This window comes from Suillus discolor, assembly GCF_016758755.1.
Source record: "Suillus discolor strain FC423 chromosome Unknown F5147scaffold_53, whole genome shotgun sequence".
NCBI classification, from domain to species: domain Eukaryota; kingdom Fungi; phylum Basidiomycota; class Agaricomycetes; order Boletales; family Suillaceae; genus Suillus; species Suillus discolor.
In genome coordinates, this window is record NW_024541300.1 from 116,173 (window position 1) to 131,388 (window position 15,216).

Below are 15,216 nucleotides of genomic sequence, written 5' to 3' on the forward strand. Positions count from 1 at the left end.
CAGCGCTTAGCTGAGACGTCACGATCATCGTCTGCGGGACGGTCATGTGAACGTCACACACGACGTCAGAGGTAGGCGCAGGTGGAGCAGAATGGTACTCGACGAGTACGGACTCCTGCATGAGGTTAGAGATGAAAAGTGATTGCAGTGGGCATTGTTAGCTGGAGGAGGTCCAATCGTATGCTTACACTGGTCACTGTCTCATTCTCACGTCTTCCAGCCGAGCTCCTCCCATCCTTCAATGGTACTTCCAATATTATTAATCGATAATCCTTTGTTGACATACTCATCCGAGGTTTTGCATATCTTGACAACCAAGTCCGCCTCTCGGATCGAAGAACCATCACAATGTCCCAGCATTCACCTCCACCGTAATGCGTCGCTTTCTTCATGGACGGCGAGCACACCCCTAGCGGAGGTTGTGATAATAAGATTTTACAGAGAGCATGACCTAAGCAGTGTAAGCACGTTAAATCCAAAGCATGTTTGGAGTCATCATCTTTGGCACTCATAACCGAGTTCGAGCATACTTCATGCAAATCCTCGCCATCATCAACACGACAGCCCGCAATGCACTGGCATGCATCGCTGCCCACTCACGCAATATATCGACACCGCTTCCAGCGACTATCAATCCTATCGCAATCGCTCATTCGTTTCTTTTTCAGGATGTGACGAGGTGTGAAATACTGAAACATCACGAGTCCCTTGGTACGAAAGGCTGGCTTCATCATGATATAGTGCGTCAGCACGCCCAGGCCTCTTGGACTGTCCACGTCTCCAAAGTCTAGGATGCAAGGACAGCATCTGACGTTGTATTCACATTCACGAACAAAGGTTTAGAAACTTTCCTTCTCTTCTTTTTGATTGATGTTTGTCTTGCGTACTTATCGCTTCATTCTGTATATCAGGCTATCGCCCTCTCCCATGGAGATCAAAGTAGAGAGGCGATGTTACTCGTTATAGAGCTATCTTCCGCTTGTCCGAACCATGATATATGATATCTTTGCATGTTGTGTCTTGGAAGTGAGCGCTTAAGAGGCTTAAGCATCGGCGCTGACATTTACAACCTCACACATCAAGCATGATATGAGCATGTTCAGCTCGAAATCGATGCCTTGGACCGCATACGTCATGACAAAGTCACTGCTGCTGTCCGCTCCAACGCCTTCCCATCGGGGCCGGACCTTCGCTCTTGGTGATATGTCGGTAATAACGATGCTTGACATGCATACCCGGTACTTTGTCCAGATCTTTGGATGGAACCTCAGGCTTTCAAGTCCTCGTTGCTGACTGCACGCCAGCAACGGTACCAGGCTCTCCTGTTGGCAGATACACTGGACGAAGCCCTCGAATCACACCTGACTACATCATTTCTCGTCTTTCCATGACTCGCATCAAGCTTGGCGTATGCAGTGTAAGCGGCATGTTAAGCGATAAATCGTACAACTCAACTGCAGGTTACTGTGTGCTACTTTCCGATCTTCGACCAAAACTCACAAATCACTTTTGTCAAGGTTCGCTGACAGTGAAAGTACATACATATATACAGTCACCCTCGTCTTCACATCGATTGCTAACGGGTGTGATAGCGAACAACTGCTTGTCCAGGAGACAGAGTAGCCAAGTGGACTAGCGCATCCTAGCACGATCTCGGCGATCGCGCTCTGGAATCTCTGATGGCGAGAACTCGCACTCAGTCATCCGAACTTGTTTTTATTTTTGCGGCTTCCGCCATGACCTCACGAGTCGCTGTACAGGACTATACAGTATACATATGTACTTGTTTTAAGTCGACGTCATCTGCATATGCCAGCAGTATTGAATTTTTTGGCAGTTCAACTGGCGGTGAAATGATGCGTCTGGTCTATCTATCTTGTGCTGGGGTGAAATAATGTACAGTGCAATGTTTATGTCCTACAAAAGGTTTCAACTTAGAATTGTATGTGGGGTAGTCCTCGTAGTACAACTCACAGCTAGTTTCAAAATCTACCTCAGTGGGTATCACACAATGCGGCGCGGGAAGTATGCTAGAGGGACCTGAAGTTTGCATCATGCCAGTTCTGAAGCAATGGTGTAGATGCTGGGACAAGCGTACTGCGATGGCGTCGTGTCAGGTACAGTCAGCACCAGGGAACATCGGGATCACCTACGTCGTCATTATCAACCAGCTCCCGTAGCTCAAGACGAGAGTTAAGACTTGTAGGGGTGAGGCTTTGGTTATCGAGGCGGGGAAATGGACTTACACACTGAGAAAACTATTTAGATAACCTGCAACACGGGTGAATAAGTTTACGATAAAATACAAGCGGGGGACGTACAGTGACTCATGAGGATGTATGGTACAAGAAAGGCACCATTGTGGGGGCAGACGAGAAACTGAAAGAGAGAGTTTGTGAGTGGGATCGCTTCTCCCGTTGAGATGCATACCAGTATGAGAAAGAGTGTGACATCTACACTGAAATGACGAATCAGTCATGAAACAGCGTTGTACGAGAGACACGATTACGTAGTGATCAAGCCCACATTGACAACAAGCACGGTCAATCTAGTGATGAGACCACCGAGTCTTGACAAAAATGAGACGACAAGACTGAAAAACGATGGATGGGACGGACCTTCCTATCCCGGTCCGGGACTTGTGAAAGAAGTACACTTGTGTAGCGGCAATTAGGAAGTCACATGCCATCGAAGATAAGTAAAAACTAGAAGCCGGCAGCTGAGGGTCGCATAAGGTTGTAGAAGCTGATAGATTTGAAGGTGAGCTTACGTTGCTGACGTGAGTGCTATCCCACAGGGGATCACGGACACTTCGAGATATGTGAACGTTAATTAATCCAGTGTTGGACCAAGTGAACTCACGTTTTGACAACCATTGCTGCAATCGATTTGAGTAAGATGTAACATAGAGTGGAATTTAAGCGTACCTCCGCCAGATCCTGTGTGTAAGTTATGTGAATCAGCCATATCGCGCTCAGAGTAGATGATTATTTTACCTAGCGCGGCCAATGCCAAAAGGACCTGCGGCGCCGGCACTATGAGTAAACTGGGATACGAATGCAGACTTCTCCGACTTACTATGAAAAATGTGACTAGAATGTTTCCAAAGCTAACTAGAGGATTTTGAGTGTAGATTCTCGAGATTGTGGGCTTAAACCTCACGTCGCCATATACGGTGAGCATATGTCCTAAAAGGCGGAATGAGTGCTTATCGCCACGAAGTAAAAATAACAGACGTACAATTGCACCAGAAAAGCTATTATTGACTATGACAGAGTAAGGATGCTTCTGATTGAAAGGGACGTTGAACGACTTACAGTAATGCCCATTGATGCCTGTGAATGAGTTGTTACGACACTATGATATGATGAAACGAGAGAAGCCCACCTCAAACGTTCTAGTAAAAAATGAGTATAAGCGGAACGACAAGTGTGAAATGACATACTTTGATACATGTGATGACATTGTAATGTCACCCTGCCAAACTATGGTATAGTGATATATTGATGCGGCGACAAGGGCGAGCTGTGCTGTATCTAACGTCCTAGGGAACGATTTCAGAGTGCAGATCGAGTTTCAGAGTGAAGTGACGAACCACAGAAAGGCTACCTGAAAAAGACGCTTGAGATTTGCAATTGGGGATGGGGTACGTGATATGCTGTGCTTACCAAGGCCTTCATACACCATCTGTCTTTTGGAAAAGTTCGGAAATACCGCCAGGTCTGGGCGAGAGTAAAACCATAGAACCTAATAAAAAGATGATGATGAACGATGTGGGGATATCAACTGGAATAAGCTCACATGCTAGAGATGATGACACCTGGTAGCGATCAGTAGGGTGTCATGGAGGGATTGAATGTGATACTAACCAATGAAATGTGAAGCTAGGACGGCGAGAGTATCGTTCATGGTGGGGGATGTAAGGAGCGTGAAGGGATGGAGGATGAGGGTATAAAATACAAGATGAGGATCAATTGAGATGGATATACATGCCGTGGTCTACGGACGACATGAACGACTAGAGAAGCTAAATTACATAGAAGGGGTACTCCGACCTCCGCCAAAAACAGTACTCTCGAGAATTATCAGGCCCATCATGTATGAAGCCTAATTCAGTTTAGATTTAATATTAATTGTTTTATGATACTCGCTCAGTCCATTCACATATAACGTTGCTCGCTCCATCATACAAGTCGCGCAAAGTTTAACCCGAGGAGATCAATGCAGGATCAGCTTAATTACTAGGCGGAACTTCATTCCGGCTATAGCCGGAGTCTGCGACAGGCGTCTGATCAGACTTACTCGCTTCGCTTCGTACCTCGAACCCCTTTGTCCTCGGTACTCAAAATTTCACACTCAAGTTACACAACGATGTTTGGCTACGCGCCATCGAATAACACCCGAATGACTCTCTCCCTTTACCGTCATAGATTCTAAACGCTTGCACTGCAATTGCGTAGTGTCTCCCGCCAATTCATGTGGAATCATGGATGGCCATTGGCGGGTGAGTAGGTCCCTGACCTCTCAAGGGAATAGGTGATATATGACACTTGACTGACCACTGCCAGACTTACATTCAAGATATCTGGCATGGTCACATCCCCCCTGGTTCCCGCATGATTGTAACACTCCCTGACGATGTCGCCTCAACAGGCAACCCGTGGGACGCATATGCTCTTGTCATATCACCTACGATGCACGCACCAGATGATGACAGTTGGCACCAGGATCTTGTTTACAATATCATGTGGTTGCTTTTAGTGCAACTCGAGCGGTGGAATAAAGCCTCTGATGCGGAGAACCGTCTTAAGATTCAGATGGTTTTGATGACAGGGCTTGGAACAGCATTGAAGTGGCAAATGCGCACAGCAGATGGATGGCACGTGCGGTAAAACATCTTCGTCTGCCCTTGGCTGACCGCGTGTGTTGGAATGACGTAGAACAGCGCGCAAGGGGCGTCCGAGCCACGACAGACTGCCAGAAACGCAAGTTTTTTTTTTTGACAACGCTAGGGCGCTAGGATCGTGTGTACCGCTCACATTATTAGTAGCAGCTCCAATCTTGGTCTTTGCAGGAGCTTCTTCCCTCGCCCTGAATTAAATAGATTACCCTTTGGTGCGACTTCTCATGCATGCCTGGTATGATTCACCTGTCTGATTGATTGTTCCTTCGCTGCATCGCACATCCGGCAAGTGCTTCACTTTTTGATGCGATTGGGCATCTTTCATACAGGATATACATAGTACAGATATATTTCTAGGAACATTCAGCCAGTTTTCTTATCCGCTCTCGCGCCTGCTGGCTTCTGCGTTTGGGCTGTTCCAGACTATGTCGAACTTGTAGCTAATAAAGTGGGAGACAACAATTCATTCTGGACACTTGCACTTCTGCATGGGCGATGAATCCAGTGCAATTTGACCAAAGTCGAAAAGACGCATCGAAGTAGGCACAGTCTGGCCCAAGTCTGGCCTTTAAGTTTGTCGAAAGAAGAACACGATAAATATCAGATAACGTCCCACAGGATACCATTTTCCTTATTTCGACTAAACTTTTCTTTCGTCAATCGGAAAACGGCGCTGCCATAATGTCCTATGCCACGTTTGCCTAGACTCCGCCACTTGACTTGTCCGTGGTTATATAAGCCAGGCTGGTCCCGAGCCTAACTGTAGCGGCGTACCTCGAAAAACTGAACTCACGGTGATCCTAACGTAGCAGCTATATGTCGTCACATGCGCTTATGGTCGGTTTGTTCCACTGTAGAATGAATGCAATCAGATATACCCTTTACGGCGTAGTACAGCATCACAGGTCGAGTACCTCCAGGAAATTATTCAAAGGTGGCTCAGCATGTAACATGATGCATCAAAATAGGTTAGGTTAGCAACAAGATCAGCACTATGTACTACTCAAGCCCATGGTACTGATATCTCCTTTCGTCTGATTGATGTAGGTGTCAAATTAAGAAAAAACTGGCCAAAGTTGCACCAGTGTATGATGTTATCAGATATGGAATCCGCCGTGTGTGTCAACCGTCAGACGATCTCATGAGACTCTGGCAGGTACAAACAAATCTGGGCTGGTGCGGCAAGTGAGACAGGAAGGACTAATGCACATAGTCCGGGTGACAATGCAAGGTGTGCAGCTCTGATGCTTTCGGGGGAAATTACTATCGTGTGTTCAGCACGGACTGGCATCGCCCCGGGCATGTAGGACATCATGGAACCTTGCTGTAACAATAGTCCGTGTACGACCTACTAGTGTGATAATCGGCGAACGTGGAAAGCGATAAGCGACAGCTAATAAACCCCCTTGCGGTCCTACACAGAAATCAACTGATAGCGGGCAAAGTCCTATTTACTAACCGGGATAAGTATCTGCCAAAACACGATCAACCATTTCCACGGACAATCCCGTGTAACTAGCTGGATCACAGAGCCCCTCGAGCTCCTCTTTCGATAGCCCGCTCTCCCGAACTTTATCATCCGCACAAAGCAGTGTCAACAAGGGGAGATCCTCCTGGACGCTCCGCCTACACAGCTCGTAAACCAAATCGTGCGCAAATTGTCGTCCCAATTTTGGAGCGAGGCCCATCATGACAGCCTCACTTACCACGCCACCTCTTGTGATTTCCAGATTTCTCTTCATAGCGTCTGAATGCACTTCCAACCCTGTAATAAGCTCGGACGTATGCAATAACACAGCGTGCGTGAGAGTGCATATCTGCGGGAGAACAATCCACTCTATCTCCCAAGGCCCCGTCGCGCGCTCATGATCCTCAACCATAGCATCATACAGCGCTGCAGAGAGCTGACGGACAGTCGCACCCATGGCAGTGATATACACGCTGGAGATAGGATTACGCTTCTGTGGCATCGTCGAAGACGAACCGCGATGTGGATAGAATGGCTCCGAGACCTCTCCGACTTCCGTTTGCATCATGAGCTTGATGTCCGTGGCGAATTTGGAACAGGTCCCCGTGAGAAGCGCGAAAAAGCCGCCAACCTCCGCGATACGATCACGTTCTGTATGCCATGCAATCTCTGGGACCGACAAACTCAATTTCTGGGCAAGAGCTGCTTGGCATTCGAGACCCCGGCCATCTTTAATAGTGGCGAGTGTCCCTGCAGCGCCACCGAACTCGAGCACAAGCAGACGGGATTTTATTTCGGCAAGACGTTGTTTGTGGCGTTCAAAGGTGGCGAGGAGGCGGGCCATTTTGAAGCCAAAGGTCATGGGTACGGCTTGTTGAAGATTGCTGCGAGCTACCATGAGGGTTGTTTTGTGAGTTTGGCAGAGACGACGAAGATCCGAGGTAATGGCGTTTAACGTCGCTGAGACTAGATCGAGAGTGTCCCGAAGTTGTAGAATTGTTGCGGTGTCGGTGACATCCTGAGACAATAAATACTTGAAACCCAGTATGACATATGATGTACCTGGGTGGTAGCACCCCAGTGAACCCATTCGCCTAAACCAGGTTGGAGACTGTTTACTTTCTGGACTATTTGTTTGACTACCCCAAGGACGGGATAGCCTATTTTTTCTGTTTGTATTCTTAGTTCATCAAAGTCGATGTTGGTGACATGGCAAAAGGCGAGGATGGCATCGGCAGCCTGGCGAGGAATGATCCCGATATCTGCCTGAACAGATGCCAAGGATGCTTCGAAGAGGAGATAATAGGAAGTACGTTGCGTATCTGACCAGACGGAGGAGATGGCTGGAGTAGAGAATATGTTTCTAAAGATGACAGAGTCAGTTACGGACGACATGGCTACTCATCGATGCTTGAATATTTATGCTTGTTATTAATGAGGAAGAGGTTCGCCATTGTTTTGATATTGTCGCTTCCTAATTAAGAAGTGGAAGGTTAAAGAAGGCCCATCTGTACGACATTTTGAGTAGCGCCTACGCCCGTCGGGTTTGTGGTTCACCACTTAGTTCTTGTCGCTCCACATGCCGAGTACGCTCGTCACCGCAGTCTTCGGGCATGACTCGGGGTGCCCACGGTGACGAACGCAAGGCTCGGGCATGATCCCGGGCATGCATTTGGCGCAGTGCTCTGAAGTGCTTGCCTATTCGGATACCGCTAATTTCAAAGTCCGCGAGGTTCTTGTGTTTCATGCTGTACATATGTATTGTGATCTCCGGATCCATGGAAGGTATCGAATTTCGGTCGAATAAGTATGCCCTGACCGAGTAATGTTTTCCTTTGCCGGTAGACTATTTAGTCTCCCAGTTCTCTCTTTGTTGACTTAAACATTTCCCCTTCCCTTCCTTTACGTTCCTCATCATGAGTCTTCCAGACTCTCAGCTGGAAACTAATGTTCCTCAGGATGAGCCACACCAAGATGAGGCCTACGAAGGCGTTCACTCATCTCCCTCTCGCGTTCCAGTCAATTTTTTTGACCCAGTTGGCGTTAGCGAACTTAAACGCACAATGACATCACGTTCTACACGTTCTCAAGTTAATCATCGGGAAAGCTCTCGTCGCGGAAGTTCACCCAAGCCTCCTATGCCTTCCTCAGCAAAGGGCGTCGACACTCCAAGTTCATCCTCTGTGACTTCCGCATACGATGATGATGCTTTCGATTTTGAAGTCACGCTCAAAGACCTCGTCAGACGGTGAGTTCCGCAATAAAAAAATTAGTTGCCTTTGTTGATATATTACTAGTCGTGGCGAAGAGTCCATTAAGGGCCGTGAGCTTGGCGTTATGTTCAAGGATCTCCGTGTTATCGGTGTCGGTGCACGTGCCTCTTTGCAGCCTACCATCGGTTCTATGTTTAATCCTGCCGCCATCTTGAGAAACATTTCGGCGATGCGCAACCCGCCTGTCAGGGATATTCTCTCAGGATTCGAGGGTGTCGTTGCACCTGGTGAAATGCTTCGTTAGTCGTTTTAATAAACTAACGTAAAGTTGAATTTTCGCGCTAATCACGTGTTCGCGACAGTGGTTCTCGGACGACCCGGTTCCGGTTGCAGCACGTTCCTTAAGACTATTGCAAATCAGCGTGCCGAATACCATGCTATACAGGGCGAAGTATGCTATGACTCCTTCACCCCCGAAGATATCGCAAGACAGTATCGTGGAGATGTGATCTACTGTCCTGAGGATGATGTCCACTTTCCGACTTTGACTGTGGAGCAAACCTTGTCTTTCGCCATCAAAACGCGTACTCCACATGCTCGGTTCACAGACCAAACCCGTGAACAGTTTAATCGTGATGTAGTTGACATCCTCGTGCGCATCTTCGGTCTTCGTCATGCCCGACACACTGTTGTCGGTGATGCTGCCATTCGTGGTGTTTCAGGAGGCGAAAAGAAACGTGTCTCCATTGCGGAAGCACTGTCTTGCCGTGCCCTCATTGGCGCGTGGGATAAGTGAGTTTATGTGTGTTTGTTGTCCATTGGCCGTGGTGCTAATAGTAATATCATTTTAGCTCTACTCGTGGTCTCGACGCGTCCACTGCACTTGAGTTTGTTCAGGCCCTACGTATCGGCACGGATATAGGTCGTCTTACCACTATTGTGTCTATTTACCAAGCAGGAGAGCAGCTTTATGACCTCTTCGACAAAGTATGCGTCATTGCAGAGGGCAAGATGGCGTACTTTGGCTCAGCTAAGGAGGCGCGTCAGTACTTCATTGATATGGGATATGAGCCGCAAGACAGGCAGACCACTGCTGACTTCCTTGTGTCTGGTATGTTCCCTATTGGTTTAGAATGGATTTAGTTGCTTATACAGTGGTTTCCAGTGACCAATCCAAGCGGGCGAAAGATTCGTGACGGTTTCGAGGGCAAAGTTCCCAGAACGTCGGAGGAGATGGCTGCTATGTTCCTAGCTTCTTCTCTTGGTCAGACAAACCGCGACTCCATTGAGAATTACCGCTCCCACAATGTCGGGAAGCCCGAGCGCATAGATGCATACAGGCAGAGTGCCATAATGGAGCACGCCGACACGGCTCCCAAGGCACACTCGTATACGATCTCTATTCCTATGCAGGTTAGAGCCGTCATGATGCGCCGCGTGCAAATTATCAAGGGAGATTGGGGCACTGTAGTCGTCAATCTTGCGTATGTGTGCTGCCAATTTTAGTCCATCAATCGCCTGACCATTAAATTTACTCTAGTGTGCAAATCTTCCAGTCCATCATCATGGGTACTGTGTTCTTGAAGCTCCCTGATGCAACCTCTGGCTTCTTTTCTCGGGGTGGTGTCTTGTTCTTGTGCGTATCTTGCTTGCGAAGTTGCTCAAGTGCATGTGTTTAACCTGTCCTCAGTGCTCTCTTCTTCGGTGCTCTATCGTCCATGGCAGAAATCCCGGCTCTCTTCGCTCAGCGTCCAATTGTGCTCCGGCACCATAAGGCAGCGATGTACTACCCGTTCATTGAAAGTTTCGCACATACAATGGTCGATATCCCGTTCACATTCGTTATTCAAGCTGTGTTCGTGGTTATTCTATATCTCCTGGTCGACCTTCAGAGAACAGCATCTCAATTTTTGTGAGTCTTGCCTTTTGATGCAACTGTTGAGTCTCGCTCAATGCATGCAGCATCTTCTTCCTCTTCGTGTTTGCTATGACTACCACTATGAAGGCATTCTTTAGAATGGTTGCTGCGTGCTTTAAGACTGAATCTGCGGCCACGTCTCTTGCTGGTGTCGTGGTGGTAGTAGTGGCGCTCTTTACTGGTTATACGATTCCCAAACCCGACATTCCAGCTGCTCTCCGCTGGATTATGTATATCAACGTACGTTTCTGGATCGCGATCTTTGGTATGCATACTCACCGCTAGTGTACAGCCCGTGCGCTATGGTTTCGAGGCTCTGCTGACGAACGAGTTCCACACTCTGAACGGCACCTGCTCAATGCTTGTTCCCTCAGGCCCAGCTTATCCAAATGTTTCGTTGGCTAACCAAGTGTGCTCTACGGTCGGTGCCCAGCCGGGTCAAAATTATGTCGACGGGAATCTCTTCACGGAATTGTCTTATGATTACTACTACAGCAACCTTTGGAGGGTAAATCTATCAATGTTTCTGTGGCATAGGGATTCACTAATTCGGCTCTTCAGGACTTTGGTGTCGTCTGTGTTTTCTTCGTTGGCTTCCTCGTTATTCTGTTGACTGCGACCGAGTTCAACACCGCTTCTGCATTTGACACCGCTGTGACGCTTTTCAAGCAGGGTACCCGCGCTGCTGAGGCTGTTGATGAGTCTAAGGACGAGGAGAAAGGTGCTCATCCTGAGCCTGCTGGATCTTCGAGCACGGATGCCAGCCCTGCAGAACTCGATAGACCCTCGGCAATGGACATCTTCACTTGGAGGCATTTGCAATACACGGTTCCTATCTCCGGAGGAACACAACGTCGGCTCTTGGACGATATTTCTGGCTTTGTCGCTCCCGGAAAACTGACAGCCCTCATGGGTGAATCGGGAGCTGGAAAGGTGAGGTATTTGGATGTCCCAGTGTAATCACCGTCTAATATATATTTCTAGACTACACTTCTCAACGTCTTGGCACAGCGTGTTGATGTCGGTGTCGTGACTGGTGATCGTTTGGTCAGTGGTCAACCACTCCCTGCGGACTTCCAGGCACAAACGTACGTATACTGTTGAGAATTCGGGTGATCTTGAGTATTAAAGCAAATTATTTGCTAGCGGCTACTGCCAGCAAATGGACACTCACCTTCCACAATCCACCGTTCGAGAGGCTCTGCTGTTTTCAGCCCACCTTCGCCAGCCCCAGACAGTTCCTATGGCCGAGTTGGCAGAATAGTGAGTTGTTATTGTCTCCTTTGCCACTGGTTCATAATATTATCGCAGTGTCGACAAGTGTCTCGTCATGTGCGGCCTCGAGGATTATGCTGATGCCGTTGTCGGGTCTTTGGGCGTCGAGCACCGCAAACGTACGACTATTGGCGTTGAGCTCGCTGCTAAGGTTTGTCGTTGTCACGTTGCCGTCGAGCGATGTGCTGATAGCGTGGTGATATAGCCTAAACTTCTCTTATTCTTGGACGAGCCTACTTCTGGTCTTGACTCTCAGTCCGCCTGGGCCATCATGAAGTTCCTTCGCGAGCTTGCCAACAACGGCCAAGCCATCCTCTGCACGTAAGTCTCGTGTAGCGAGTGCTATAGCATATTGTCTCACAATCTTGATCTAGCATTCATCAACCTTCTGGAGAGCTGTTCCAAGTCTTTGACCGTCTCTTGCTTCTCAAGAAGGGAGGTCAGACTGTGTACTTCGGTGACATCGGCGAAGGGTCTTCTACCATGCTTGATTACTTTGAGCGCAACGGTGCCTCTCGATGCCATCCTGATGCTAACCCGTATGTGCTTCCTGGTTGTATCTTACCCTTCTCAACTTGACAACTTATTCTAGGGCCGAGTACATGCTTGATGTCATTGGCGCAGGTGCAACAGCGTCGACCTCGGTCGACTGGCACTCCATCTGGAAGAATTCACCTGAGGCTGCTACACTCCAAGAGGAGATTGAGAACATCCACAATGAAAGCCGCGCTCGCCCCGTCGTTCAAGCAGCGCGGCCTACCGAGTTTGCGACGTCGTGGTATCACCAGCTCGTAGCCCTGACCCAGCGTAACTTCCAGGCATACTGGCGGGATCCAACCTACATTATAGCCAAGTTCGCGCTTTGCATTGCTGGAGGGTTACTTATTGGCTTCACGTTCTATAAGACCAGCGATTCGCTCCAGGGTACCCAGAACAAGCTCTTTGTATGTGGCGTTTTGTATTACACGACGAAAATCCCTAACCTATTTGATAGGCGATCTTTTTAGCCTCAGTACTCTGTGTTCCCCTCTCGCAACAGCTTCAGGCAATGTTCATCAACATTCGGACTGTCTATGAAATTAGAGAACGCCCAAGCAGGATGTACAACTGGACCGCTCTCATTGTCAGCCAAATTCTGGTCGAGCTCCCATGGAACATTATGTGCTCGTCGGTCTTCTTTGTTTGCTGGTACTGGACTGTTGGGTTCCCCAACGATCGTGCGGGATACACATACCTCATGTATGGTGTCGTATTCCCCATGTACTACACAACTGTCGCACAGGCGGTCGCTTCCATGGCTCCAACCGCTGTGATCGCGTCACTTCTGTTCAGTGCGCTGTTTTCGTTTGTTGTCATCTTGTGAGTCAATGCAGATGCACTTGATATGACCTTGTCTCTTACTGTTTTATAGCAACGGTGTCTTACAACCATTCCGTGCTCTCGGTTGGTGGCAGTGGATGTACCGTGTCTCCCCTTTCACTTACTTCATCGAGGGTCTGCTTGGTCAAGGTGCGTCTTTCGAACGAAGTTGGTACATGATTCTTAACATTTCCTTTAGCTATTGGTGGCAATGATATTAACTGCGCTCAGCATGAGTTCGTCCCTGTCATCCCTCCCAGTGGATCCACTTGCTCCGAATACTTGAATCCATTCATGGAATATGCTGGCGGTTACCTCGCCGACCCCAGCGCCACGTCCACGTGTTTATTCTGCCCTTATCGCACGACCGACGACTATATGTTCGCCGCATTTAACATCGAGGCTTCTCACCACTGGCGCGACTTGGGCATCATGCTTGGTATTACCGTTTTCAACGTAAGTTCTCGCTGTTGTGTACTTTTATTGAGCTAATTGTGTGCATTGCAGGTTTGTGCAATTTTCACGCTCACGTACATCTGCCGCATCCGCAAGGGTAACCCCCTAGCCGGTCTGCAGCAGAAGCTTGCTAGTCTCCGGAAGTAATGCATGGTATTGATCTGAACCCTAATGACTTCATACACCCTCACTTGCATATGAATCCCTATTACATTCCTTTCTCATTCAAATATTCCATAATTTGTGTAATTTGATACCACACGCCTGCTGCACTCAGTGATCCTTTGCGTACTATCGTTTTCTGCCATTCTGACCACAGTAGAAGTAACCTCTGAAATACAATGGATTGACAGGACTACCACGTCGAATCGAGTCTGGACAACCTGCTGCCCCTAGAAGGAAGCAAAGAGCTCGGGACATTGGCGCTCGCCTGCGATACACGATATGACCTTGCAATGTCCCAATCTGATTCTGTAGACTTGGCAGGTTTCACAGTAGCCATGGAGTCATCGTGAGTGATGATGGGCGCGCTCCTGGTACGAGAATGATCTGAATGGCCGGGGACATTGAGAAGGTAGGGTGCGGAGGAAGCAGTGTCTTGGGTGGTGACGCTGTCGTGATCACGGTGCCTGAACGCAGTGTACGCGATTAGGTTGCTGAACCGGGTGCGCATGGTGGGCTTGGATGATGGTTCGTTGGGGTCATACAGACGCACGTCCTTGCGGGTCGGCTGGCCGGGAAACGAGAATGTCTTCAAGCTCTGGTGCTCCGTTTCTGTATCTGGCACAGGCACTTCAGAAGGGAACGGCCTCTCCCTGTGTCCCCAAGACTCCTGCGACAGCCGTAACTTGCGCTTTGCCTTCCGAAGGTACTCGAGAGTGTACTTGCCGATGGTGACGCAGACCACGAGAGCGAGGACAGAACTGACAACAATGGCGAGGACGAGGACATTGCGCTGAGAGGGATTTGATTGTGGCGCAGATTTAATATCAGGTGTGCTTTCGGAGACGTGGAGGCTGGGAGTCGGCGAGGCTGTCGCATGGGTAGTGGGGGAAAGGAATAAAGCAGTGGAAGCCGTAGGGGTGGTGTGCTGCTCGTATGGTGTGGGCATGGTTGCAGGAGCATCATTCCCCTTGAACTGGGCAGCGCCAATGATCATTGCCATTGCAGCTGAGGCGGGGCGGAGACCGTCAGGGCCGTGCGCTAGGGGTGGATCTGTGGGATTAACCCCGGTGAATGGGACGGTCTCTACCTGCTGTGCGTCATCTCTGGGTGAATCGATAGGACTACCGTGGGCTATGCTGATAAGAAGAAAAGATATGAAGATGGTTCTGAGGGACATCATCCGGGCGGGTAATGAACGTGGAATCGTCGTGGAAACGACGCAGAAAAAAATGATCGTGGTTGCAGGAACAAAGGAGGTAGTCTTATTCGCACATAGACTGTTTTCATACTAGTACTGTCCAGTGCAAGCTGGCTGACACCAACTTGGAGGATTTGCAAAGTGGCTGACAGACTCCGGAACGCGTCGAAAAACAAAGCACGTGGACAGAGATCAAACCGAAAAACAAAGCACGTGATATACACGTGCCTACACGTTCAAAATGCCACAAACCATGCTTAT

The 15,216-nt window shown here is 48.7% G+C and overlaps 5 protein-coding genes across 5 annotated transcripts; 2 read left to right on the plus strand and 3 right to left on the minus strand.

Annotated features, from left to right (window-relative positions):
* Positions 1–1,702: 1,702 nt before the first annotated feature.
* On the minus strand, positions 1,703–4,186 carry F5147DRAFT_709982 (uncharacterized protein). Its single transcript, XM_041438245.1, has 22 exons — positions 3,870–4,186; positions 3,802–3,820; positions 3,669–3,747; positions 3,596–3,609; positions 3,446–3,544; positions 3,388–3,397; positions 3,318–3,335; positions 3,241–3,266; positions 3,163–3,188; positions 3,079–3,113; positions 2,997–3,021; positions 2,928–2,939; positions 2,863–2,878; positions 2,771–2,810; positions 2,619–2,719; positions 2,510–2,569; positions 2,431–2,458; positions 2,322–2,379; positions 2,247–2,271; positions 2,154–2,199; positions 1,975–2,097; positions 1,703–1,917 (listed from the first exon to the last, which is right to left on the minus strand). Exons 1-21 carry the CDS (start codon positions 3,907–3,909, stop codon positions 2,053–2,055), a joined length of 822 nt encoding a protein of 273 aa, XP_041289619.1. The 5' UTR covers positions 3,910–4,186; the 3' UTR covers positions 1,703–1,917; positions 1,975–2,052.
* A 364-nt stretch (positions 4,187–4,550) lies between these two features.
* F5147DRAFT_559445 (uncharacterized protein) lies at positions 4,551–4,844 on the plus strand (the record flags this gene model as incomplete). The annotated part of the gene is made up of 1 exon (XM_041430563.1): positions 4,551–4,844. A coding segment is annotated over one exon (294 nt), but the record flags the coding sequence as incomplete, so codon positions are not given.
* A 1,302-nt stretch (positions 4,845–6,146) lies between these two features.
* F5147DRAFT_709990 (L-Aspartase-like protein) lies at positions 6,147–7,835 on the minus strand. Its single transcript, XM_041438246.1, has 2 exons — positions 7,434–7,835; positions 6,147–7,389 (listed from the first exon to the last, which is right to left on the minus strand). Exons 1-2 carry the CDS (start codon positions 7,764–7,766, stop codon positions 6,358–6,360), a joined length of 1,365 nt encoding a protein of 454 aa, XP_041289621.1. The 5' UTR covers positions 7,767–7,835; the 3' UTR covers positions 6,147–6,357.
* An 873-nt stretch (positions 7,836–8,708) lies between these two features.
* F5147DRAFT_747095 (ABC-2 type transporter-domain-containing protein) lies at positions 8,709–13,739 on the plus strand (the record flags this gene model as incomplete). The annotated part of the gene is made up of 19 exons (XM_041439907.1): positions 8,709–8,883; positions 8,947–9,376; positions 9,436–9,695; positions 9,750–10,068; positions 10,125–10,220; positions 10,275–10,496; positions 10,547–10,742; positions 10,795–11,010; positions 11,064–11,435; positions 11,487–11,590; positions 11,649–11,765; positions 11,814–11,928; positions 11,983–12,098; positions 12,152–12,316; positions 12,370–12,721; positions 12,772–13,136; positions 13,189–13,286; positions 13,336–13,592; positions 13,644–13,739. 19 exons carry the CDS (start codon positions 8,709–8,711, stop codon positions 13,737–13,739), a joined length of 4,071 nt encoding a protein of 1,356 aa, XP_041289622.1.
* F5147DRAFT_321068 (uncharacterized protein) lies at positions 13,615–15,214 on the minus strand. The gene has a single exon (XM_041429214.1). The coding sequence runs from the start codon at positions 14,935–14,937 to the stop codon at positions 13,948–13,950; it is 990 nt and encodes a 329-aa protein (XP_041289623.1). The 5' UTR covers positions 14,938–15,214; the 3' UTR covers positions 13,615–13,947.
* Between the last annotated feature and the right edge of the window lie 2 nt (positions 15,215–15,216).

What these genes read in the sequence shown, in the direction of transcription:
- F5147DRAFT_709990 (XM_041438246.1), bottom strand. Translation starts at nt 7,766, where the DNA reads ATGTCGTCCGTAACTGACTCTGTCATCTTTAGAAACATATTCTCTACT. An exon ending in ACTGGGGTGCTACCACCCAG is followed by an intron (nt 7,390 to 7,433) that starts GTACATCATATG and finishes TTATTGTCTCAG; the next exon opens with GATGTCACCGACACCGCAAC.
- F5147DRAFT_321068 (XM_041429214.1), bottom strand. Translation starts at nt 14,937, where the DNA reads ATGATGTCCCTCAGAACCATCTTCATATCTTTTCTTCTTATCAGCATA.
- F5147DRAFT_709982 (XM_041438245.1), bottom strand. Translation starts at nt 3,909, where the DNA reads ATGAACGATACTCTCGCCGTCCTAGCTTCACATTTCATTG. An exon ending in TCCCGGACCGGGATAGGAAG is followed by an intron (nt 2,570 to 2,618) that starts GTCCGTCCCATC and finishes ATTTTTGTCAAG; the next exon opens with ACTCGGTGGTCTCATCACTA. An exon ending in ATACATCCTCATGAGTCACT is followed by an intron (nt 2,272 to 2,321) that starts GTACGTCCCCCG and finishes CCCGTGTTGCAG; the next exon opens with GTTATCTAAATAGTTTTCTC.